At 41.3% G+C, this 24,113-nt stretch overlaps 1 protein-coding gene across 4 annotated transcripts in view; it reads left to right on the plus strand.

Moving 5' to 3' along the window:
• The window catches only part of PRTFDC1 (phosphoribosyl transferase domain containing 1), a 94,226-nt gene that overhangs the window by 56,387 nt on the left and 13,726 nt on the right, over positions 1-24,113 (plus strand). For all 4 annotated transcript variants that reach the window (XM_036844879.1, XM_036844876.1, XM_036844877.1 and 1 more), the window contains exon 4: positions 18,693-18,758. In XM_036844879.1, coding sequence (XP_036700774.1) covers positions 18,693-18,758 — 66 coding nt within the window. The remainder of the gene's footprint in view (positions 1-18,692; positions 18,759-24,113) is intronic.

Below are 24,113 nucleotides of genomic sequence, written 5' to 3' on the forward strand. Positions count from 1 at the left end.
TGTCCACAAATCAGTCTGTCAGCTGCAGTTACCACAACGCACCTGCCACCTCCTCGGTCAGCCCCTACTCAGTCTGTGCCTGAGAAGCCTCTTCTAGCATCACTAGTGAAGCCTTCGCTAATGGGCCCTATTGTGAGAGTGCCAACCCTCTGGGTCCCAGGGCCGGGCCAGGTTTCTCACAGAGGCCGGGGGCCCCAGACAATTCTGAGCCTACCGTGCCTCAGACCTCTCAACCCCTGCAAGAATCTTACAGTCTATAATGAAAGCAGTTCAGTCCTTCAGCAGCAGGGCTCAAATGCAGTCCAGGGAGCCAGACAGGGAACAGAGGCCACATCACCCTCCAGCCTCCTCTTCTTTCTTCCCCACCACCTCTGAGTCAATCAGACTTCTCTGTCTCCCCTTAAAAAACAAGGGCCCTTGTGCTCATCAGCCAATGACAGCAAATATTCGACAGGGCAAAGGCAGAGAAAAGTAGGTATTTCGTGCATTAGCAATATCTGGATGCAAAAACCCGACAGCCCAAGTGCCCTGTTCCATAGTTGCTGGAGCTCAGTAGCCCATGTCATGGGGACATTGTGACCTTCAGGGCACAGAGGTCATCGGGTCTGGAGCTCAGTTGAATGTCTCATTGAGTTGTTCCTGGATCATCCGGCAAAAGCTAAGAACAAAAGCCCCCTCCCAGGGTGATTTGGCATTCTCCTTGGCAGTCTAGAATAAGGTACCCTCCCGGAGCCTCTACATTCCCCATCTTTAGAGAAGGCACGGCCTCTCTTGCATCAGACACAGCTGTGGACTTCTTCATCCTCCCACTCCTCCTCCAGGCTTCTGCCAACAGATTGGTACAGTGGAGTCTCATTTCCTTTGGTGTCCTGGACCTTCCTCTCCACTGTGATTATAAGAACATTTACTAGAGAATAATTTATTCCTCAGGCACATTAATGGAGTCCAGATTCTGTTTGTTTTATATGGAGAGACAGATGTGCAGCGTTTTGGGCTACTTTTAGATGAGCAATGCTGTTTGTACGGAATTTTCCTGAGACCACCCAATTTAGTTCACATGACCTCTTCAGCTACTTCCAAGCCCTGGCTTCCAGAGGAAAAGAAAAAAACTTCATAACTCAGCGCCCCACCCAGTTTTGAAGACATGACTTAATACCGAAGGAATTTGCAAGCCTGCACTGCCAATCAACATGCCTACATCAAATAAACTATCTCTTCTTATTCTGAAAAAGGGAAGGTGGCTCTAGAAGCATTCTGCTCCCCAACCTCCTCACATATGACTCATGTCTCATTTAGATACCTGGAGCAGTTGGAGCCAAGACCATCAATCTAAAAAGTAATAATAGTAGATGAAATACTTAATAATTGGTCCTCCCCAAGTCTTCCACTTTCTATATGTTGCCTTTCCCCTCAGCTCAGGATTATGCCCAAAGATACTGTGAATGATTTTTTGCACATAGAAAGTTTGCTATATTTTTCATAGCATTTGCATAAATTGGCAATTTTTTGCTCATTACGTGAACCCTGAGAAGCAAGTAAGGCGGTTGGTAGTGTGTGCGTTTTCCAGATGAAGTAAATGAGAAATCAAGTGAGTTTGCCAACGTGTCCCAGTGAGTAATTGGTGAAGGTAATCACTCTGGTTGATCATAATCATTCATTTTCTCTTGTATGATCATGTTTAATCTGGAACCATTTCCTATTTTTAAATTTGGTTGTTTTGAGTTACATAGACATACCATTACATTATAGATGGATATTAAATATATTATGTTACTTTATCGTTTACCAAGATGTGAGGATACATCAATGCCTTTTATTTGTAAGCTCTGTCTGAACTTTAGCCAGTGAAATCGTACAGAAAACGTGAACCAGGAAACAATATTCTAGGTTTCTTCTGTAAATAGCGATAAATTTTAGTCACACGAATGACTGGGAGTTACTCACATAACCAAAATAGAGCTTGATACGGTGGAAAAATGACTAGACTAGAATAAAGGTTAAGATACCTGGTACCAGGCCTGGCTCTTGTCATTAACTCACCTCCACACCCACGTCCTTTCCTGATTCAGATAATAAAAGAGGAAAATCCAGTTCAATAAACACTTATCAGGAGCTTACCGTGGGTGAGGCATTTTACGTATGACATTTAATTTAAACCTCACAACAATCCAAATGTGTAGGTGTTATCGTCCTATTTTATAGAAGAGAGGACCAATATCAGGAAGATAAGGAAGGGGGCAAGGGAGGGTCATGTTCCTTTCTGCATACAAAGCCCTGCTCACTGTTAAGGAACCTATAAAGATGAAAGAGAGTCCCTCTCCTCAAGATGCTTTCAAAACAGCAGAAGTGAACAGATGCACAGCCAATGAGCAGGGAGACGCCAGTTAACAAGGAAGAAGCAAGCGCTGCATGAAATGGCGCTGAAGGCAAGGGAAGCGCATCAGAGGGAGAAATTGACTCTGGCTGTTGGTGGGGGTGCATAAGGGTCAGGTGATGATTTATCATGAGAGTAGACTTTAATTTGTATATCTAAGGGAGATTATGATCTTTGACAAGCAGAGATGTGGCAGAAAGACATTCTTGGTGGAGGGAGCATCAATAAGACACCGGTGATGATAAAACGCAGGGTGTACACTGGACTCAGGCAGCAGGTTGGTGTCGGTGGAACACAGACCCTGGCAACTCAGAGTGTCCCCTCTGGACCTGCCCTATCCCTGTTGCCAGGGAACTCGTTAGAAATGCAGGCTGTCAGGCCCCACCCCAGATGGGATCACATCCTGCCCAGGTGATTCATGTGCAGAAGGAGTAAAGGGGCAAGTCACACAGAAAGGTAGCTTCTGTAGGACGTATTGGTTAGATGGAGGCCTTGGAGCAAGACACAGAGTCAATCTCTGCTCTGTCTTCAGCTCCATCACTTTCCAGCTGTGGTGGGAACTTCGGCAAAATTACTTACACTTTATTTAAGTTACCTGTTGCCTCATAAGATTTTTTTTTAATTTTTTAAAGATTTTTTTTATTTTTTAGAGCAGTTTCAGGTTCACAGCAAAATCCAGGGGAAAGGACAGAGAGTTCCTGTATACCCACCACCTCCACACACACTTAGCCTCTCCCATTATCAACATCCCTGACCAGAGTGGCACCTGGGTTACAGCTGATGAACCTACATTGATTCATAATCATCACCCAAAGTCCATAGTTTACAGTAGGGTTCACTCTCTTTTTTTTTTCTTTATCGTGTTTTATTTAAGAAATGCTTTCTTCACTCCGTATCATAATGATTTGCCTTTCGATTTTTTTTTAACATCTTTATTGGAGTATAATTGCTTTACAGTGTTGTGTTAGTTTCTGCTGTATAACAGAGTAAATCAGCTATATGCATACGTATATCCCCATATCCCCTCCCTCTTGCATCTCCCTCCCACCCTCCTTATCCCACCCCTCTAGGTGGTCAAAAAGCACCGAGCTGATCTCCCTATGTCGTGCAGCTGCTACCCACTAGCTGTCTATTTTACATTTGGTAGTGTATATATGTCAATGCTACTCTCTCACTTCGTCCCAGCTTACCCTTCCACCTCCCCGTGTCCTCAAGTCCATTCTCTAAGTCTGTGTCTTTATTCCTGTCCTGCCACTAGGTTCATCAGAACCATTTTTTTTTTTAGATTCCATATATATGTGTTAGCATACTGTATTTGTTTTTCTCCTTCTGACTGACTTCACTCTGTATGACAGACCCTAGGTCCATCCACCTCACTACAAATAACTCAATTTCATTTCTTTTTATGGCTGAGTAATATTACATTGTATATATGTACCACATCTTCTTTATCCATTCATCTGTCGGTGGACACTTAGGTTGCTTCCATGTCCTGGCTATTGTGAATAGTGCTGCAATGAACATTGTGGTACATGACTCTTTTTGAATTATGGTTTTCTCAGGGTATATGTCCAGTAGTGGGATTGCTGGGTCGTATGGTAGTCCTATTTTTAGTTTCTTGAGGAACCTCCATACTGTTCTCCATAGTGGCTGTATCAATTTACATTCCCACCAACAGTGCAAGAGCGTTCCCTTTTCTCCACACCCTCTCCAGCATTTATTGTTTGTACATTTTTTTGATGACGGCCATTCTGACGGGTGTGAGGTGATACCTCATTGTAGTTTTGATTTGCATTTCTCTAATGATTAGTGATGTTGAGCATCCTTTCATGTGTTTGTTGGCAATCTGTATATCTTCTTCGGAGAAATGTCTGTTTAGGTCTTCTGCCCATTTTTGGATTGGGTTGTTTGTTTTTTTGATATTGAGCTGCATGAGCTGCTTGTAAATTTTAGAGATTAATCCTTTGTCAGTTGCTTCATTTGCAAATATTTTCTCCCATTCTGAGGGTTGTCTTTTCATCTTGTTTACGGTTTCCTTTGCTGTGCAAAAGTTTTTAGGTTTCATTAGGTCCCATTTGTTTATTTTTGTTTTTATTTCCATTTCTCTAGGAGGTGGGTCAAAAAGGATCTTGCTGTGATTTATGTCATAGTGTGTTCTGCCTATGTTTTCCTCTAAGAGTTTTATAGTGTCTGGCCTTACATTTAGGTCTTTTATCCATTTTGAGTTTATTTTTGTGTATGGTGTTAGGGAGTGTTCTAATTTCATTCTTTTACATGTAGCTGTCCAATTTTCCCAGCACCACTTATTGAAGAGGCTGTCTTTTCTCCATTGTATATTCTTGCCTCCTTTCTCAAAGATAAGGTGACCATATGTGCATGGGTTTATCTCTGGGCTTTCTATCCTGTTCCATTGATCTATATTTCTGTTTTTGTGCCAGTACCATGCTGTCTTGATTACTGTAGCTTTGTAGTATAGTCTGAAGTCAGGGAGCCTGATTCCTCCAGCTCCGTTTTTCTTTCTCGATTGCTTTGGCTATTCAGGGTCTTTTGTGTTTCCATACAAATTGTGAAATTTTTTATTCTAGTTCTGTGAAAAATGCCATTGGTAGTTTGATAGGGATTGCATTGAATCTGTACATTGCTTTGGGTAGTACAGTCATTTTCACAATGTTGATTCTTCCAGTCCAAGAACATAGTATATCTCTCCATCTGTGTGTATCATCTTTAATTTCTTTTATCAGTGTCTTATAGTTTTCTGCATACAGGTCATTTGTCTCCTTAGGTAGGTTTATTCCTAGGTATTTTATTATTTTTGTTGCAGTGGTAAGTGGGAATGTTTCCTTAATTTCTCTTTCAGATTTTTCATTGTTAGTGTATAGGAATGCAAGGGATTTCTGTGCATTAATTTTGTATCCTGCTACTCTACCACATTCATTGATTAGCTCTAGCAGTTTTCTGGTAGCATTTTTAGGATTCTCTATGTATAGTATCATGTCATCTGCAAACAGTGACCATTTTACTTCTTCTTCTCCAATTTGGATTCCTTTTATTTCTTTTTCTTCTCTGATTGCTCTGGCTAAAACTTCTGAAACTATGCTGAGCAATAGTGGTGAGAGTGGACATCCTTGTCTTGTTCCTGATCTTAGAGGAAATGGTTTCAGTTTTTCACCATTGAGAACGATGTTGGCTGTGGGTTTGTCATATATGGCCTTTATTATGTTGAGGTAAGTTCCCTCTATGCCTACTTTCTGGAGAATTTTTATCAAAAATGGGTGTTGAATTTTGTCAAAAGCTTTTTTCTGTATCTATTGAGATTATCATATGGTTTTTATCCTTCAGTTTGTTAATATGGTGTGTCACGTTGATTGATTTGCATATATTGAAGAATCCTTGCATTCCTGGGATAAACCCCACTCGATCATGGTGTATGATCCTTTTAATGTGCTGTTGGATTTTGTTTGCTAGTATTTTGTTGAGGATTTTTGCATCTATGTTCATCAGAGATATTGGCCTGTAGTTTTCTTTCTTTGTGACATCTTTGGTTTTGGTATCAGGGTGATGGTGGCCTCGTAGAATGAGTTTGGGAGTGTTCCTCCCTCTGCTATATTTTGGAAGAGTTTGAGAAGGATAGGTGTTAGCTCTTCTCTAAATGTTTGATAGAATTCGCCTGTGAAGCCATCTGGTCCTGGGCTTTTGTTTGTTGGAAGATTTTTAATCACAGTCTCAATTTCCGTTCTTGTGATTGGTCTGTTTATATTTTCTATTTCTTCCTGGTTCAGTCTCGGAAGGTTGTGCTTTTCTAAGAATTTGTTCATTTCTTCTAGGTTGTCCATTTTGTTGGCATATAGTTGCTTGTAGTAATCTCTCATGATCCTTTGTATTTCTTCAGTGTCAGTTGTTACTTCTCCTTTTCCATTTCTAATTTTGTTGATTTGAGTCTTCTCCCTTTTTTTCTTCATGTGTCTGGCTAATGGTGTATCAATTTTGTTTATCTTCTCAAAGAACCAGCTTTTAATTTTATTGATCTTGGCTATCATTTCCTTCATTTCTTTTTCATTTATTTCTGATCTGATCTTTATGATTTCTTTCCTTCTGCTAACTTTGGGGTTTTTTTGTTCTTCTTTCTCTAATTGCTTGAGGTGTAAGGTTAGGTTGTTTATTTGAGATGTTTCTTGTTTCTTGAGGTAGGATTGTATTGCTATAAACTTCCCTCTTAGAACTGCTTTTGCTGCATCCCATAGGTTTTGGGTTGTCGTGTTTTCATTGTCATTTGTTTCTAGGTATTTTTTGATTTCCTCTTTGATTTCTTCAGTGATCTCTTGATTATTTAGTTGCATATTGTTTAGCCTCCATGTGTTTGTATTTTTCACAGTTTTTTTCCTGTAACTGATATCTAGTCTCATAGGGTTGTGGTCGGAAAAGATTCTTGATACAATTTCAATTTTCTTAAATTTACCAAGGCTTGATCTGTGACCCAAGATATGGTCTATACTGGAGAATGTTCCATGAGCACTTGAGAAGAAAGTGTATTCTGTTGTTTTTGGATGGAATGTCCTATAAATATCAATTAAATCTATCTTGCTTAATGTGCCATTTAAAGCTTGTTTTTCCTTATTTATTTTCATTGTGGATAATCAGTCCATTGGTGAAAGTGGGGTGTTAAAGTCCCCTACTGTCATTGTGTTACTGTCGATTTCCCCTTTTATGGCTGTTAACATTTGCCTTATGTATTGAGGTGCTCCTATGTTGGGTGCATAAATATTTACAATTGTTATATCTTGTTGGATTGATCCCTTGATCATTATGTAATGTCCTTCTTTGTCTCTTGTAATAGTCTTTATTTTAAAGTCTATTTTATCTGATATGAGAATTGCTACTCCAGCTTTCTTTTGATTTCCATTTGCATGGAATATCTTTTTCCATCCCCTCACTTTCAGTCTGTTTGTGTCCCTAGGTCTGAATTGGGTCTCTTGTAAGCAGCATATGTATGGGTCTTGTTTTGTATTCATTCAGCCAGTCTATGTCTTTTGGTTAGAGCATTTAATCCATTTACATTTAAGGTATTATCGCTATATATGTTCCTATTACCATTTTCTTAATTGTTTTGGGTTTGTTTTTGTAGTTCTTTTCCCTCTCTTGTGTTTCCTGCCTAGAGAAGTTCCTGTAGCATTTGTTGTAGAGCTGGTTTGGTGGTGCTGAATTCTCTTAACTTTTGCTTATCTGTAAGGGTTTTAATTTCTCCATCGAGTCTGAATGAGATCCTTGCTGGGTAGAGTAATCTTGGCTGTAGGTTTTTGCCTTTCATCATTTTAAATAGGTCCTGCCACTCCCTTCTGGCTTGCAGAGTTTCTGCTGAAAAATCAACTGTTAACCTTGTGGGGATTCCCTTGTATGTTATTTGTTGCTTTTCCCTTGCTGCTTTTAATATTTTTTCTTTGTATTTAATTTTTGATAGTTTGATTAATATGTGTCTTGGCATGTTTCTCTTTGGGTTTATCCTGTATGGTACTCTCTGTGCTTCCTGGACTTGATTGACTATTTCCTTTCCCATGTTAGGGAAGTTTTCGACTATAATCTCTTCAAATATTTTCTCAGACCCTTTCTTTTTCTCTTCTTCTGTGACCCCTATAATTCCAGTGTTGGTGCATTTAATGTTGTCCCAGAGGTCTCTGAGACTGTCCTCAATTCTTTTCATTCTTTTTTCTTTATTCTGCTCCCTGGCAGTTATTTCCACCATTTTATCTTCCAGCTCACTTATCCATTCTTCTGCCTCAGTTATTCTGTTATTGATTCCTTCTAGAGTATTTTTAATTTCACTAATTGTGTTGTTCATCACTGCTTGTTTGCTCTTTAGTTCTTCTAGATCCTTGTTAAATGTTTCTTGTATTTTCTTCATTCTGTTTCCCAGATTTTGGATCATCTTTACTGTCATTACTCTGAATTTTTTTTCAGGTAGGTTACCTATTTTGTCTTCACTTGTTTGGTCTTGTAGGTTTTTACCTTGCTCCTTCATCTGTAATGTATTTTTTTGTCGTTTCTTTTCTTTTTTTTTTTTGATGGGTGGTGCTGTAGTCCTGTCTTACTGGTTGTTTGGCCTGAGACGTCCAGCACTGCAGTTGAATAGAGCTGGGTCCTGGTGCTGTTTTGCATGCAGTTGAATAGAGCTGGGTCCTGGTGGAGTTTGCACGCAGTTGAATAGAGCTGGGTCCTGGTGCTGAGATGAGGACCTCCAGGAGGCCTCACTCTGATTGATATTCCCTGGGGTCTGAGGTTCTCTGTTAGTCCAGCAGTTCGGACTCGGAGCTCCCACCGCAGGAGCTCGGGCCCAACCTCCGGCCTGGGCACCAAGATCCCACAAGCTTGGCGCGTGGTGAAGTCCATGGTGAAGACCGCATATTACACCAGCCAGGCTGCTTTCTTCACCTGTCAAAACTACTACCAGATCAGTGATGGGCACTGGTCTTGACCACCTTGATGACAAGGACCACACTTGTGAAAGGATGTCAGTCAAAAACGGACCTGGAGGAGAAGAAATGGCAGCTCTCACCGGGTTCACTCTTGGTGTTGTGCATTCTAATGGGTTTAGATAAATGTGTAATAATATGTATCCATCACTATGGTGTCATAGAGTATTTTCACGACCCTAAAAATCACCTAAAAAATGTGCTCTGCCTTTTCATCTCTTCCTCCCCCTGAATCCCTGGCAACTACCAATCTTTTTACTGTCTCCATAGTTTCGCCTTTTTCAGAAAGTCATATAGTTGGAATCATACAATATACGCCCTTGTCAGATTGGCTTCTTTCACCTAGTAATATGCATTTAAGCTTCTTTTCATTGCTTGATAGCTCATTTCTTTTTAGTGCTGAATAATATTCCATTGTCTGGATGTATCACAGTCTGTTTATCTCTTCACCCACTGAAGGATATCTTGGTTGCTTCCATGTTTGGCAGTTGTGAATAAAACTGCTCTAAACATCCAGGTGCAAATTTTTCCTTAATTGTTTTTTCTTCAGTTTTAATATTTTTTATTGAAGTATAGTTGATTTACAATGTTACATTAATTTCTGCTGTACAGCAAAGTGATTCAGTTATACATATATATACATTCTTTTTAAAAATATTCTCTTCCATTATGGTTTATCATAGGATATTGACTCTAGGTCTCTGTGCTGTACAGTAGGTCCTTGTTGTTTATCCATTGCATATATAAAGGCTTACATCTGCGAACCCCAGTCTCCCACTCCATCCCTCCCCCAACCCCCTCCCCCTTGGCAACCACCAGTCTATTCTCTGTCCGTGATTCTGTTTCTGTTTCATAGATAGGTTCATTTGTGTTGTATTTTAGATTCCACATATAAGTGATATCATATAATATTTGTCTTTCTCTAACTTACTTCACTTAATATCATAATCTCTAGTTGCATCCATGTTGCTGCAAATGGCATTATTTCACTCTTTTTTTATGGCTGAGTAGTATTCCATTGTGTATGTGTGTGTGTGTGTGTGTGTGTGTGTGTGTGTAGATCTTCTTTATCCATTCCTCTGTCAATGGACATTTAGGTTGTTTCCATGTCTTGGCTATTGTGAATATTGCCGCTATGAACATAAGGGTGCATGTATCTTTTGAATTATAGTTTTCTCTGGATATATGCCCAGGAGTGGGATTGCTGGATCATATGGTGATTCTATTTTTAGTTTTCTGAGGAACCTCCATACTGTTTTCCACAGTGGCTAGGGTGCAAGTTTTTGTATGCACCTAAGTGTTCGATTCTGCGGGTAAATACCAAGGAGCGCAATGGCTGGATCACACCTCATAGGATTTTGTTAGGATTCATGTAAGCAATGGCCTTAGCGTAGCGCCTGGCACTCGGTAAATGGTTCTCAAAGTTAGTTTTGCCCCTACTATGTATGAGGCCCAGGGCAAGAGAACAAATGGAGATTCACGTAGCATATACCTAAATAGTTAAGGTTTTGAAACTTCACAGCTTTGTCCATGGCCAGGCTCATGTTCCTAGCCAGATCACCTGACCTGGAGGCTGCAGGAGCGGTGCTCATCCCTGCAGCCTACAAGCCTGAGCAGAGCCGTGTACCTGCTAGGCAGGGTGGGGCACCAGCTGGGCCCAGGACCAGCTCCTGCATGGTGACCAAGTCTGCCTGAACCCCTCATGGGACTGTCCAGGTTAAGCTCTCCGGGGAGTTGGGGCAGCTAGATTCTTCATGCCTCTCTTTTCCAACTCAGATGCCTCTGAGACCCTACTTCCTGAGCAGAGAGGCGGGAGGGAACACAGTTATCTGGGGAGTCCAGTCTCTGAGGCACCTGCTTTGGGTGATTTAGGGTGGCCAACTGTAAAATAGACCAATGCCTCTTTGTCTGGCTTCCCAAGGGAGGCCACCACCACCTTCCCCACCACAAATTTGGCCCTGTGAGGGTCAGGGGTGGGAGGAAAAGCCCAGTTCAGCACACATGTCCCTATTGCATAATTCTCATTAGCTCAAGCTATTCCAGAATTTTCCCCCAAAACTTCCTTTTAAGACCAAAAAGAAAAAAGCAAATGTCTTTGTGTTTTGGTATTTGTGATGTGCAAGACCTCTCTTGCCTGGCTCTAAGGATGGCCCTGCCCGTCGCGATGACAAAATGAGACTTCATTCTGCAGGCATGGGCAACTGCAGAAATATTTTGAGCTGAGAAGTCACACAAGGAAGCAGAACCCTTTGGACCCAGAGTACAATTGGGTGGGAACAAAGGCAGATCCAGTCTAATGCCAGAAAGCACTGTGTGTTTTGGAGGTCTCCCTGGCGCAGGATGTGCTACCAGCCCTCTCCCTTGGCCCTTCCTGTTCACCGTCCCATCCCCTGGCAATCTTAAAACAGGTCTGTGAGAGCTGGCTTAAGATTTCTTCACTGTTGAAAAACAATTTCCATTTGGTTCTTTTTTTTTAAAGTTATAATTATGAATCTTCCCTGGGTTATCTAGGGAAAAAAAATTGTGTGGAGAAAATGACCTTTCAAGAAATAGTCACCACTGGGATATGGTCATCCACATTTGAAAACATAGATTTTACCGAAGTCCTTTGGGGTCATTGAGTTGTGTCAAGGGTTCAACTTGTTTTTCTTTCTGACTCATAATTTAAAAACATAATTTAAACCAAAACAACAAATCCATACGGAGGTTTAAAACAGAAGGATATCCTGCTTCAAGGTTTCAGAGTCCATGTAAAGCAAAGTCACCGAATCTGTTTTTAAACTGAGTTTCCTCTTTCCTGGGGTCTTTTATAAATAAATTGAAGTAAAGATCCATTTTCTTCTTTCTTCTCCCTTTTTCCTTTTTCTTGGTGACCCTTTATTATTCCTACCAGCCTATAGCTTCTCATCATTGTGGTCGCTTCTTCTGACCCAAGATTGCTTTATTTCTCATAAAGAAAAGAGCTTTTCTCTGTTGGGTGGGGATTACTCTGAGCTAACCAGGACCCCTCTTACAGACTGGGTGGTGTGGAATACCAATCACAATAGAGCAATAAATCATTGTCATTACACAGAAGGCCATTTTGTCCTTGAATAAGGTCTCATCCTGCTTGCAAAGTTACACACCAAATTCAGGAAATGCAAAACGTGTGTTGTGTTCTTTCAAATGAGCTAAATTGTACATGCTAACATATACATATTTTTTTCTGGGTTAAAATGCTAGTTTGGCTTTAAAATGTATCCTTTACTAATCATGAAATGAAAGACTGATATTAACATACCTTACTAATTCATATTTTCATATTTTTCATGTTCAGAATTCACATGAATTTTCACATTTAGATTTTTCAAAGTACTGAGAAGGCTCTTTGATAACAGATTATAAAATACTAGTAATAAGAAGAAAGAAACATAGTTTGGGTGGGAATCATTCAGACATCACAAAGGAGGTTCTGTATTCTTTCAGTCTTCCCATCTTGCAAGTTACTCAAGTCAGTTTCATTTGTGCCCCTTTCAACTGAGCTTTACAGATATTTTCTCATATGTGTTTGTTTATAGTTTTTATTTTTTCTCTGTCTCTATTGGGCAGTAAGCTCCTTCCGTCTCCTGGACAGCTGGAGAAAGAACTTAAAGCAAGAGAAACCAAGTGCTGCCTGAGAGCACTTAGTGTCTCCCATGGGTAGAGGAAGAAGTATTAAAAAAACAGCAAACTCATGTACGCAGATGCTTCAGTATAGCTCAACAAACACTGGATGCCACAATGTGCCAGCCACTGGGGGTGCAGTTAGGATGAAAATAAAGCTGTTTGTGCTGAAGTTCTCATGCCATTGGCAATTGCTGCATTCACAGAAAATTCCAGTTGGACGTGGTCTATTGACGTGCAGATATGCATAGAGTGTTATGGGGACACATCACGTCCAGGGGACTCCTGGAAAGCTTCCTAGAAGACATGATGCCTGAACTGAGTCTTGAAGAAAGAGTAGGAATTAGTCCTGTGGAGAAAGATGGGGAGGTGTGACAGGAGCAGCCACGAGCTAAGACATGGAGGAGGAAGCAGTACGTCGTGTGCCGGGAACTCTAGGGTCTCATGCAGCAGAGTGATGAGTGTCCCTCAGTGATGAGTGATGATGTGTCACCACTACGTTGTCACTAATAATATTTATCATAATTTGCAAATATTGACTTCTCCTGTAAGTTGGTGTGAAACCTTAGTCAAGGTGCTGTTATTGACAAGTAGTGTAAATCTATTTTAAATTACCTTAAGCTGAGGTGGTGGATTAAAGGAAAGAATTGGGGTATCTCATGATCCCCAAGGCAAAAATGGAGCCAGGCCTGGGAAAATTATCAGGAAACCAGCCATCCATTCTCATGTTCTACTACAGATCTTCTGCTGCCATCTTGTAAAGCAATTTCAAGGTTAACTCTTTACTGACTATAAATGGCTCCAACAGAGTACAGACGAGAGCTGATAAGGACAAAAGTGGACCTGAGCATGATCTCCAGGTGGCTTCTGTCTATTGAGGAGAAAGATGAAAACAGCAGAGTGGAATGATGCTTATTATACCCATGAAATGGTCTACTTTAAAGATTCAGACATCACAGCTTGGGAACTGGGGAGAGGTGACTGAGAAACCCCAAAGGACCATACAGCTGAGCTTGTTTTTAATCAAGACTGTAGCCATGATGCAGAGTGGCAGCAGAAGGCCATGAGTCCTTCACCACATGCCTCATGGGTGGCTGTCAGCCTCAGAAACCCTAACCTCAGAGCACGAGGCATTCACATAGCAGTCGTGTGCTCAGTGAACTGAACGAAGAATCGTCACAAAGTCAGTGTTAGGAAACTCAGGTAGACGTGCAATTTTCTTAGACTAAAAGTAGATGATGAGAAGACAAGGCTTACTTTAGGAACTGCTTATTACACGCCAGGCACTTTTGTAATTGCTGAATTCGTATTAATTCATTTACTCCTCCCAATAATCCTAGGAGGTGGGAACTATTGACATACTCTTTTTATAGACAGGGACAGTGGAGCACTGAGAGGTTAAGTAGCTTCCTCAAGGTCCTACAACTAAGAGAAGGTGGGGCTGGGACTGGAACCCAGGAAGTCTGGTCCCCAGGGGACCTGGGGACACCAGCTGCCTATTCACCAGTCACCATGTTCCTTTCTCACAATTCACCCACATAGGTTGTAAGAATGAGTTTCTAAACAAAAATGATCTCAGAAACAAATGGATATTTAAATGAACAAGAACTGAAAAGAAGGCAAGTCCATTTCAAAGGAAGAAAATATTGACATGAGAGTTTTCAAACTTTTTGGCCGCCACCATCTTACCTTGAACCCAGTTAATATAACAGAGATAAGAGGAGCTGTACTGGGTGAAGCAAGGGACAGGCACACAAGCCACCGGCTCTGACTGCCCTGTGACCTCTACTTTGACCCCAGGCTGCTTAAAGGACTCTGGGACCCACACCCTACATCAACAGCTGGTTAAAAAGAAAACACTGGAACTGATTCACCTGTCCTTGTTATCTGACTTGGTATCAATGTTAGAGTTTTTGAAAATTTTTTCAACAGTTTGCAACATTTTCATTAGAAGCTCTCCAGTTTGATCATTAAAGCTTCTTATAACGAACTGTTTTGGTTTGGGGTTTGCCTCTCTATCCATTTGATACAGTACTGATGACCTTACTGAGCACAGGAGAAGAGCTGAGAGGAAAGATGAGGCTGAAAAGAAGAGGGAAAAAGCAAAGTTAAGGCATCTGTGGAGGCGGAGCATGTTGAGATAGCCTTTGCGTGTATAGATTCTGAATGAAGCAAGTTGCTCTGACTTTGGAAGTGAATGGCTGAGAGAGTGGTTCTTTTGTTTATTTGTTTTCTTTACTTTTCCCCTTCCGGTTCCTCAAAAGGAATTCAGGATATTTATTCTTCTTCGGTTACGTTTTTTCTAAACATTATCTAAACAGTCCACATTCTCTTGCTTGAGTAGTCACCATACCTGCTGAGCTCTTTTTTGCACCTGGAGATCAGGTCACCTAAACTAGAAATTTCCAATATATTTCTTTCTGAGGATGCCTGGACTATACGTCAGAGACTTCCTTTGCTATTTAAATAAATCCACACAACAGCTAACAATATTTCTTTCAAGATGTAGATTTCTCCTAGCCATTTCAGCTTATATATTTTACTACATTAGTACAACCGGGACCCAATTTCTTCTCCATGTTACCCTCAGAGATGTACTATTACTTCTACCTTCTAGGAATATTGTGGAGGACGGGGGTGATTAACACAAGAATAATGTCAATTCGGACAATTCTAGAATTGAACTGGATCCCTTCACTTACTAGTAGTGCCTCTTTGGGCAAGTTACTCAGACTCTTGCTGCGTCCAGTTCCTTGTTTGTAAATTGGGGATTAAATAATACCTATTCTGAGCTCTACTGAACCTTAACAAAATAGATAAATTCACCCATGTACAGACTTTTCTAGCATATAGAAAAAAAGACAAAGAATCACCCAACTCATATGAGGCTTGTATAACTGGCTTTAAAAATCCACAAAGGTAGCAAAAGAAAGGAAAATTGTAGGTCATTCTTACTTACGAAGATCAGATGAACAATCCCAAAGAAAATAGTTTCAAATCAAAACCAGTGGTGTAAAAAAAAAAAAGAAATCAATCCTAGGAATATAAGGATGTTTTTGAACCACTAGAAAAATGTTATGGTTAAACACAGTGAATCTAATGCATTCAGTTAACTTCTTTTTTTCCTGAAACCCCAGCGAAACGACAGTAAAGAAATAAACAAGGTATATATATACCCACAAGCACGAGAGGAAAGGGAGAAGACCTCAGTGGGCAAGAGATGTCAGTGTTTTTTAGGAGATAAAACTGATTAAGGAAGGGCATTGACCCAGCAAAATAGAGAAAGTGGAAATCTAAATGTCTATGGAGGCTGATTTCAAAGAGTAGAGAGGAGTCATCAGGCCACAGGATTCCTGAAAGGCTTACTAGTTTGTCACCAGGTTCTTAGAAGGTAGAGTGAGGAATGGTCTGGACGCAGCAAGGCAATGGGAAGCGTATGAATGGAGAAGTTGGACCCCTAAGTGCCCTTCTCCATCCCAAACGTATTTTCCGGAGTCATTAAACCAGGGAGCTCCAGACTCCAGTGTACTAGGGAGGATTGAGGGGTGATTATTTCCAAGGAGGGAAGGAAGGAAGAAAGGAAGGAAGGGAGGGAGGGAGGAAAAGGAAGAAATCAGTCACAGCTAGCATCTACTGAGTGCTTACCATATGCCAGACTCTGTTCTAAATGTTCTGTGTGTATTAATTCATTTGATCTTCTTAACAGCCCACCAGATAGGAGAATAAATGTGCAAAAGTAGCCAAGACAATTTTTTAGAACAACAAAAAATTGGGACTTGCTCTACCAGACACTAAAACATACTAAAAAGCTACAATAATTTAATGGTATGGTTTTGATGCTGAAATAGACATTTTTGGTTAATGAAACAGAAGTATATAGAAATTGATCCTTGCATATTAGAATGAAGGATATGATAAAAATGACATTTCAAACCAGTAGGGAAAAAAATAAACAATTCAATAAATGGTATTAGGACAATTGACTGTGTACACACTTGGAAGATATAAATTCCAGATGAATTAAGGGCAAATCTAATATTAAAAATACGTTATAAGCTTGGACTAAGTGAGGCCTTCTGAAATAAGACTTGCTTAAAAACACACTAAATTTATGACTTAGAGCACTGTATTCAGCTTTCTGATGTATTGTGTTTTTTTTTCTGATCAATGGAATAGAGATGATAATAGTAGAATTATTGTGAAATTTACTCTGATCTAGCAGAGTATAAATCTCATTTTTTACATTAAACTTTGTGGTTTAGTTGTTCCATCCAATTCTGCATACCTCAGTCCTCTGGAGACACTGAAATTTTATTTTTCTTGCTGCTATTACCATGTGTGAGTCTAATACACAGAAATTCTCTCTATGTTAACTCCTCTTATCTCAGCACCTCTAGAAGTGACAAGAAAATTTTCTCCTTTGACATTTTTGACAAGTTCTCAACCTGCTGACATGACTGCTTGTGAATATATGATTATATACGCCTGTACAAAAACAGCAAAAGATCAGCGAATTCTGGATAGTCTTTGATTTTCTCCTTTTAAGATCAGTTCCCAAAAGAAGAAAATTATTGGTTTTATCTAACTTATGGGCCACTTCAAGCATTGTCTCCACTCCTTTGCCGTAAGGAATGAATGCTTTCAAAGTGGAAGTAAGAACATTTTAAGGTCACTTTTTTTTTTTCTCTTGAGCAGTAAGGTAAAAAAATAAAAGGCTGCTTCATTGGTAAAACTGTTATATTGGTTGGTTGGCTTTTTTTTTTCCCTTTCCGGATGACCAGTGCTATGACAAAGTAACTCTAGGTCTAGACTCTCAGTTGCAAGTGACAGAATCCAATTCAAACCAACCCAAGGGAAAATTCTTTGAAGGGAATGAATTGGCTTAAGTAGCTGGAAAGTTCAAGGTTGGTTATAGCTTCAGGCATAGCTGATTTATACAGGTAAGGCCTGGCTCCACCTGATCCAAATGGAATGAACTCTCCCGAGAAAGAAGCAGGACCTTCTTTCCAGAATAAGGGAGAAAAGCAGTGAACTAGCCAAAGCAACAGCTGTCCGCAGCAGTAACCGAAGATGTTTCTTGGTTCAGCACAGTGTACATCTGGTCCCTCTATTGGTGTCTTCTCACTTTGGTTATGGTTTGGATGAAGAGACTGCAACATCGCAGCAGTCTTGCTTGGTCATGAAACCAATTGCCTGTAGGATATCTGCTTCGGTTCCTTTAATGCCTCTTTGCAAGGAGGCCAGAAAACAAGCTGCCTGCTCTCTGTTTCCCATTCTGCCCCCATGTTATTCTATTGTGATATTTATGCTAAGGAACAATCCATATTTTGTTCATGGTGTGTGTGTGTGTGTGTGTGAGGTTTAATTGGGACAGGATAATGTCCTGTATATAAATATTGTGGAAAGGAATGCTCATAACCCCTGATAGGATTTGAGTGAAAAGGCTTTTTTTTTTAAATTGTAGTATAGTTGATTTACAATGTTGTGTTAGTTTCTGGTGTACAGCAGTGATTCAGATATATATATTCTTTCTCAGATTCTTTTCCATTATATGTTATTACAAGGTACTGTGATAACGTCTTCCAAATGGGGTTCTGGGTCTCATATTCCTGGAACTGCAGAAAGTTCCTAAGCCTTCATCATCCATGTCTGAAGGTCTGACTGTAATAGTTCTTGAGCCTTGGCCTGTCAGAACTGCCCTCAACACCAGATGAGGGATTGGACCAGCGCTGGTAGGGAGTAGAGGGGGTCTCTAACCTCTCTGGGAACCAGTCTAATTGTTCCCCACTGCAGGGCTGTAACTGAGGCCTGTTGGCACAGCTGACAAATGCTAGGCCCCTCCTGGGGCTCCCGTAGCCCCCCCCTCACCCCAGGGAAGTTCAGGAGCATGACTGTCTCCTCCAGTTCCATCTGTCTCAGAATAGGTTCAGGCACCTTCCATGGTTTTTTTGTCCCAAAATTAGGTTTGCTTGTCCTCTCTCTACTCCTTCCATCCCCTCTCCACACAGACTCGCCCGCTAGCCATTAGAGTGCTTTGTCTCAAGCACAGTGGCAGGAGAGTGGCTCTCGGTAACCATAGGCAACCATGAATCTGTACCAGCTATTTGTGCTATATTTGTAAGGCGCAGTCTCGCCGCTGGCCGGGTAGACAGGGAAACGTGCTTTAAAGGTTTTCTTGTACAGTAAAATATCGTCTCCCCTTTTTCTTTTAGAACGACCAGTCCATGGGCGAGATGCAGATAATTGGAGGTGATGATCTCTCAACACTGGCTGGAAAGGTTCGTTCATGTAACTATGCTCTGTGCACACTGAGGCATTGAGGTTGTGGGGAAATCAGTGACCTTCATTTCAGGTCAGCGCTGTAGTCCATTTTAGGCACTCTCCCGGGTTTGCTAATTCATGCAAATGGATGTGTGAATCCTTTTAATGATTTCTTCTTTTATAAAACACTCCTTCTATCATGCTTCCAAGACCTGATGCGAACCGAATCTTTTGTCTCCAGGCTTCCTTCCAAGTTTGTTTCAGACAACTTCACATTACAAAACCCCTTAGCATTCCTTCTTCTCTTTCCCTTTCTTTTCCTACTCACCCTTTCAGGTACCTCCTGAAAGGGAAGACTTTTCCTTTATTTGTCTGCTTTTCTCCTCTCATCTGTGCCTCAGCACCTAAGCACTTCAGTAAGACATTAAAACAGGTTTGTTGAAATGTTTAAAATTTAGGCAGGGAATAAAAAAAGGATATCTGGAGATTTTTTTTCATTTTTCAGCACTTTGCCTTTTTTCCCCGCATTAAAAAGAATGTAGCCCAGGAGATCATGAGGCAGACACCTCCGATGGTAACTTGGAGTTCCAAACCTGCCAGTGCTTAATAATAAAGTGAAAACCTGTTTGGATTCTGACATAAATCCATGCATTTGGGAAGGAAGAGTTGTTTCATCCAGCAGATGGTCTTTGTGCAAATGTGATCTGAAATGCAAGTTTTGCCGTGAATGAAAGCGACACAGAATTTGTTTTTGTTCACCTCTGCTGACGTATCTTGTATTCATTATCCCTGAGCAACTTCAGCTTTCTAAGTGAAACGGATCAGTCTATTATACAAGCTTAATCTCTCATATTTGCGGTTGTTATTGTTTTGCAATGCCCTCATGGGGAAAGAAAGAGCAGCCACATTTAATTTTTAAAAAAAGGTATAATAACACTAGGAACACTGCAGAGCCACAAGGACTAACTACAGAACAGCTTGCTTCCCTCTCCTCGGAAGATAGCATAGCATCTGAGTGTTAAATTGCTATCTAGTAGGAAATTGTGCCCCGCAGAAATTGGAATTAACTTGTTGGTGTTAATGTATGTATCATATGGCCACCATTTAATGTTACTACATCAGTGCCTAAAATATTATTTGATATTTGAGTATTTTATCCTAGAAAGATAAAATACTCAAAGCAATTTCCAGAAATTCATAACTTCTAACAACCCTGGAGTGGTCTTTAAATGATAAGTCATTTTAGTACTTTGTCGTATGACACTGCCTTGTAAGTTTATTACACAAGAGAATTATCGTACCTTGTGCATTTACCATGGAAAATGTCAATGTGGCAACTCTAAGAATCCCGAAGGAATGCCAAGAAAAAATCTGCACAGAAAAAATGTAGTCTTTCTCTCCTGCCTTCTAAAATCATCTTCTATTTTGTTTTAAAGTGATTTTCCCTCTTAAGTGAGCACTGGATATTCCCTTCCTTTAAGAGATAGGATAAAGGTTATAAATTTTTTAAAAGAGAGAGCGAGAGGAGATTGAGGAAAGGGTAGTTTCTTACTGGGGGTGGAGTCAGCAGAGGAGGTAACAAGGCTGTGCCTCAGTTTCCCCACCTACAATTACTGCAAAGACCACCCCCATCATGAGAAAGTAGAGATCATGGAAGTTGAGGTAGGAAAAATGGAAACCAGCCAGCAGTAAGTCCGAGCAGGAGTGGGCTTCAGTTTTTTGCTAGCATGACAAATGATTCGTCTAGGTTACCAGGTGCTGTTATGTTTCCACTCTCAGTGTGTGCATAGACGCATTTCTATATACATTCAAAGGTGTGCCGAGTAGAACCCCTTGGGCTTCTTGGGTAAATGTTTTCAAGATGAATCACCATTGATAACCAGGTTCTCAGCTGTCTCAACATGCAGCTCGGGGTCCCTAGGCTCATGTCAGAAGGGAATGTTTAATGAAGCAGTGTAGACCACACTCTGTGCTTTCAAATACATCTTGAATCTGCCTATGTCTCTCCATCCCCATGGTAACCATCCAAATCTAGACCTTGCTACTCAAAGTTGTGGTCTAGGGCAGGCATCAGATAAGCTTCCAGGTAAGGGCCAAATGGTAAATATTTTTCGGTTTTGTGGCCCATACAGTCTTCTGTTCAACGACTTCACTCTGCCATCATAGCATGAAAGCAGAAAGCTGCCGTAGATGAAATGGAAACCAATGGACATGGCTGTGTTTCAATAAAACTTTATTTACAAAAACAGGCGGCAGGCCAGATTTGGCCAATGGGCCATAGTTTGCTGACCCTTGGTCTAGAAACCAGCAAGGTCAGCACCACCTGGAGGCTTATTAGAAATGTAGTATCTCAGATCCCACCCCAGATCTACTGAATTAAATCTTCATTTTAACAAGTTCCCTGAGATGATTCCTATCCACACTAAAGTTTGAGAAGACTAGTCTCTAGGGCGAGACTAGCTCTGTCCCTCTTCTGAGCTGCTGTGAAAGCCTAACCAGTCTCCCTGAACTTACCTTCACTTAACTATGCCACCCTGCAAACCATTCTCCAAGAAGCAGTCAAAGGGATCTTCTTAAAATACAAATTGGATCACATCACTTGCCTACTGAAAACCTTTCAGCAGCCTGTCAATTAGGGTTGTCAGACTTAGTAAAAAAAAAAAAAAAAAAACAAAGCAAAAAACAGAATGCCAAGTTAAATTTGAATTTCAAATAAACAATGAATAAATTTTCAGTGTAAGTGTGTCCCATGCAATATTTGGAACACACGTAAACTAAAATGTTGTTCTTTATCTGAAATTCAGATGTATCTGGATGTTCTGTATTTTACCTGGCAACCCAGTGCTCTGAGATTACAGTCCGGCCTCCTTATCACAGCCTCAAAGACCCGCGTGATCTGGCGCTGTCTCCCTCCCAACATCACGGTACAGCGTTCATCCCCACCTCGCAGTGCCGTAAGCACGCTGGCTAAGCTCCTTCCTGCTAAGACCTCGGACAAGCCATGGCCGCCACCTGGAATCCACTTTTCTCCTATCTGTCAGATTTCAGCCTAAAGGCCCCCGTGTAAGGGAGGCCTTCCCCGACTCTCAGTCTGAAATGAGCACAAGCTCTTCCCCTCTAGCCGTCCCCCCGCCCCACATTCTCCATTAAGTCTCTATACCCACCCTGTTTCCACTGAAGCCCTTTCCATAGTTTCCGGTGTTTATTTGGGGCTTATTTTTTTTATTTGCCTATTTCCCCCACCAGGATGTCAGTGTGATGGGGGCAGGGACCATCCTGTCCCAGCATCGTGCACGGCACCTAGTCCGCAACAGGTCGGAATAAGTATCTGGTGATCGAGTGAGTGCAGGCTCTTCTTTCTCTTAGACAGAAATCCGAAAGACCTCTTCAATTAAGTTTGGGAACGGGCGGACATGGCAGAAGGAAAGGGTAAATAGAAGCCCACCTGGTCACACGGAAGGACGATCACCCAGCTGGTTTGGTTGGGAATTGGATGAGTGATGTCGAGTGAGGGGACATTCTCTCTGTAGAAGCAGAAGGGCTTCAGTGTCCCAAGAGAGTCCAGGCTAGACGGAGTTGGTGAGTGCTACACACCTGAGAGTGGAGGATGAAAAAAGTTTCACTTAACCTTTGGAATTTCCTTTTCCTTAAAAGGATAAAGGCATTCACATGGCCTGCTCTGCTCATCCCTTCTTCAGCATTTCAGAAAAGGCTGTCCATTAAGAGTTTGAGAGAACTTTAAAAATAAATTTCAGGGATTTCCCTGGTGGTCCAGTGGTTAAGACTCCGCGCTTCCCATGCAGGGGGCGCGGGTTGGATCCCTGGTCGGGGAACTAAGATCCCGCAGGCCACGCAGAGTGGCTGAAAAAAGAAAAAGGAAAAGAAAAAAAAATTCAGAGGCCCTTCAGAGTTTTTCCATCATGCAGAATGTACACCAGCTGGGAAAAAAACTTAAAAGGAAAAGGCACCCAACAATGAGTGGGTCCTTTTATCAATGGTGGAAGAAGAAAGTCTGAAACTGCAATAAGTGTCTGCCTGGGTTGGAAGATGCTTTGGGTGAATATCTACGTTGGAAGGGTTGTTACAAGCCATCAGCTAACTTATCCCTTCTCATAGAGTAATCACACAATTTCTCAATCAACAAATTTACATTGAAGTTATACTTATTATATTATTACTCTGCCATGAACTTATTCAGGCCGCCTTTTTGTTAATGCTCGGTACCCAGAGAAGAACTTCAGGGATTCTTTCCACCCACGACTGTTTCCTTGAGCTTAAAGAAATCCAGAGAAGGAATGATTCCTTAGGACTGTAATCGTCTTAGAGAGAAGAGGGTGAGGTTTTACTTGGGACCAGAACGTCTGGGAATAGCACTGAAGAGGGAGAGAGATTAGCGTGTGGAAAGGGGGAGGAAGGGGAGGGAATAGCAGAGCCAGAGGACAGGAGTGGCCCAGTGTGACTGAAGGAAATTAGTCAAAATTAGGAAAACGATAATTTGAAAAACTGAAAATGTCGACTGAATTTGGTTTATAGAATATGTTGAATAACTAGTGTAACTTGCTCGGAAAAGCAAAGAGCCGCAAAAGTTGCTGAGCCGTGGTGACATCTTGAAGCTGTGTTTTGGGGAAAATGCACCTGATGGGAGGGTAGAATCAACTGAAAGAAGGGGGAGACTCCAGGTAGAGAAACCAGTTAGGAGACCACCTGATTGTCCACTTGATTGATTGATTGATTGATTGGAGCACTTGAACTACAGGAACGAAGTAGGGGGTGAAACAGAAGCAATAGCCCTCTCCAAAGGGGCAGGAAGGAGTTCAATGATTCCTGAAAGAGGGAGGGTTAGAAAGGATTTTTTTAAATCAAATTTGTTTATAGAAGGACTTTTAAAAACATGGGAAAATCACCTGTATAATTTTCCATGCATTGTAAACCCCATAACTGTACTATGTAACTTCTTAAGTCCTCTATAGATGTGCAAGTTAAAATGTTTAGGAAAGGGAGATTCTAGACAGCCCCTGTGCTCCTTTCTGTTTCTTGGCTTCTTTTATTACCTCTTCTTCCTTCCTTCCTTACTCCCTCCCTCCCTCCCTCCCTTCCTTCCTTCCTTCCTTCTTTCCTTCCTTCCTTCCTCCCTTCCTTCCCTTCTCTCTCCTTCCTTCCTTCCTTCCTCCCTCCCTCCCTTCCTCCCTCCCTCCCTTCCTTCCTTCCTTCCCTTCTCTCTCCTTCCTTCCTTCCTTTCTTCTTTCCTCCCTCCCTCCCTTCCTTCCTTCCCTCCCTCCCTTCCTTCCTTCCTCCCTCCCTCCCTTCCTCCCTCCCTGCCTTCCTTCCTTCCTTCCCTTCTCTCTCCTTCCTTCCTTCCTTTCTTCTTTCCT

Source organism: Balaenoptera musculus, chromosome 2 (assembly GCF_009873245.2).
Source record: "Balaenoptera musculus isolate JJ_BM4_2016_0621 chromosome 2, mBalMus1.pri.v3, whole genome shotgun sequence".
NCBI classification, from domain to species: Eukaryota; Metazoa; Chordata; class Mammalia; order Artiodactyla; family Balaenopteridae; genus Balaenoptera; species Balaenoptera musculus.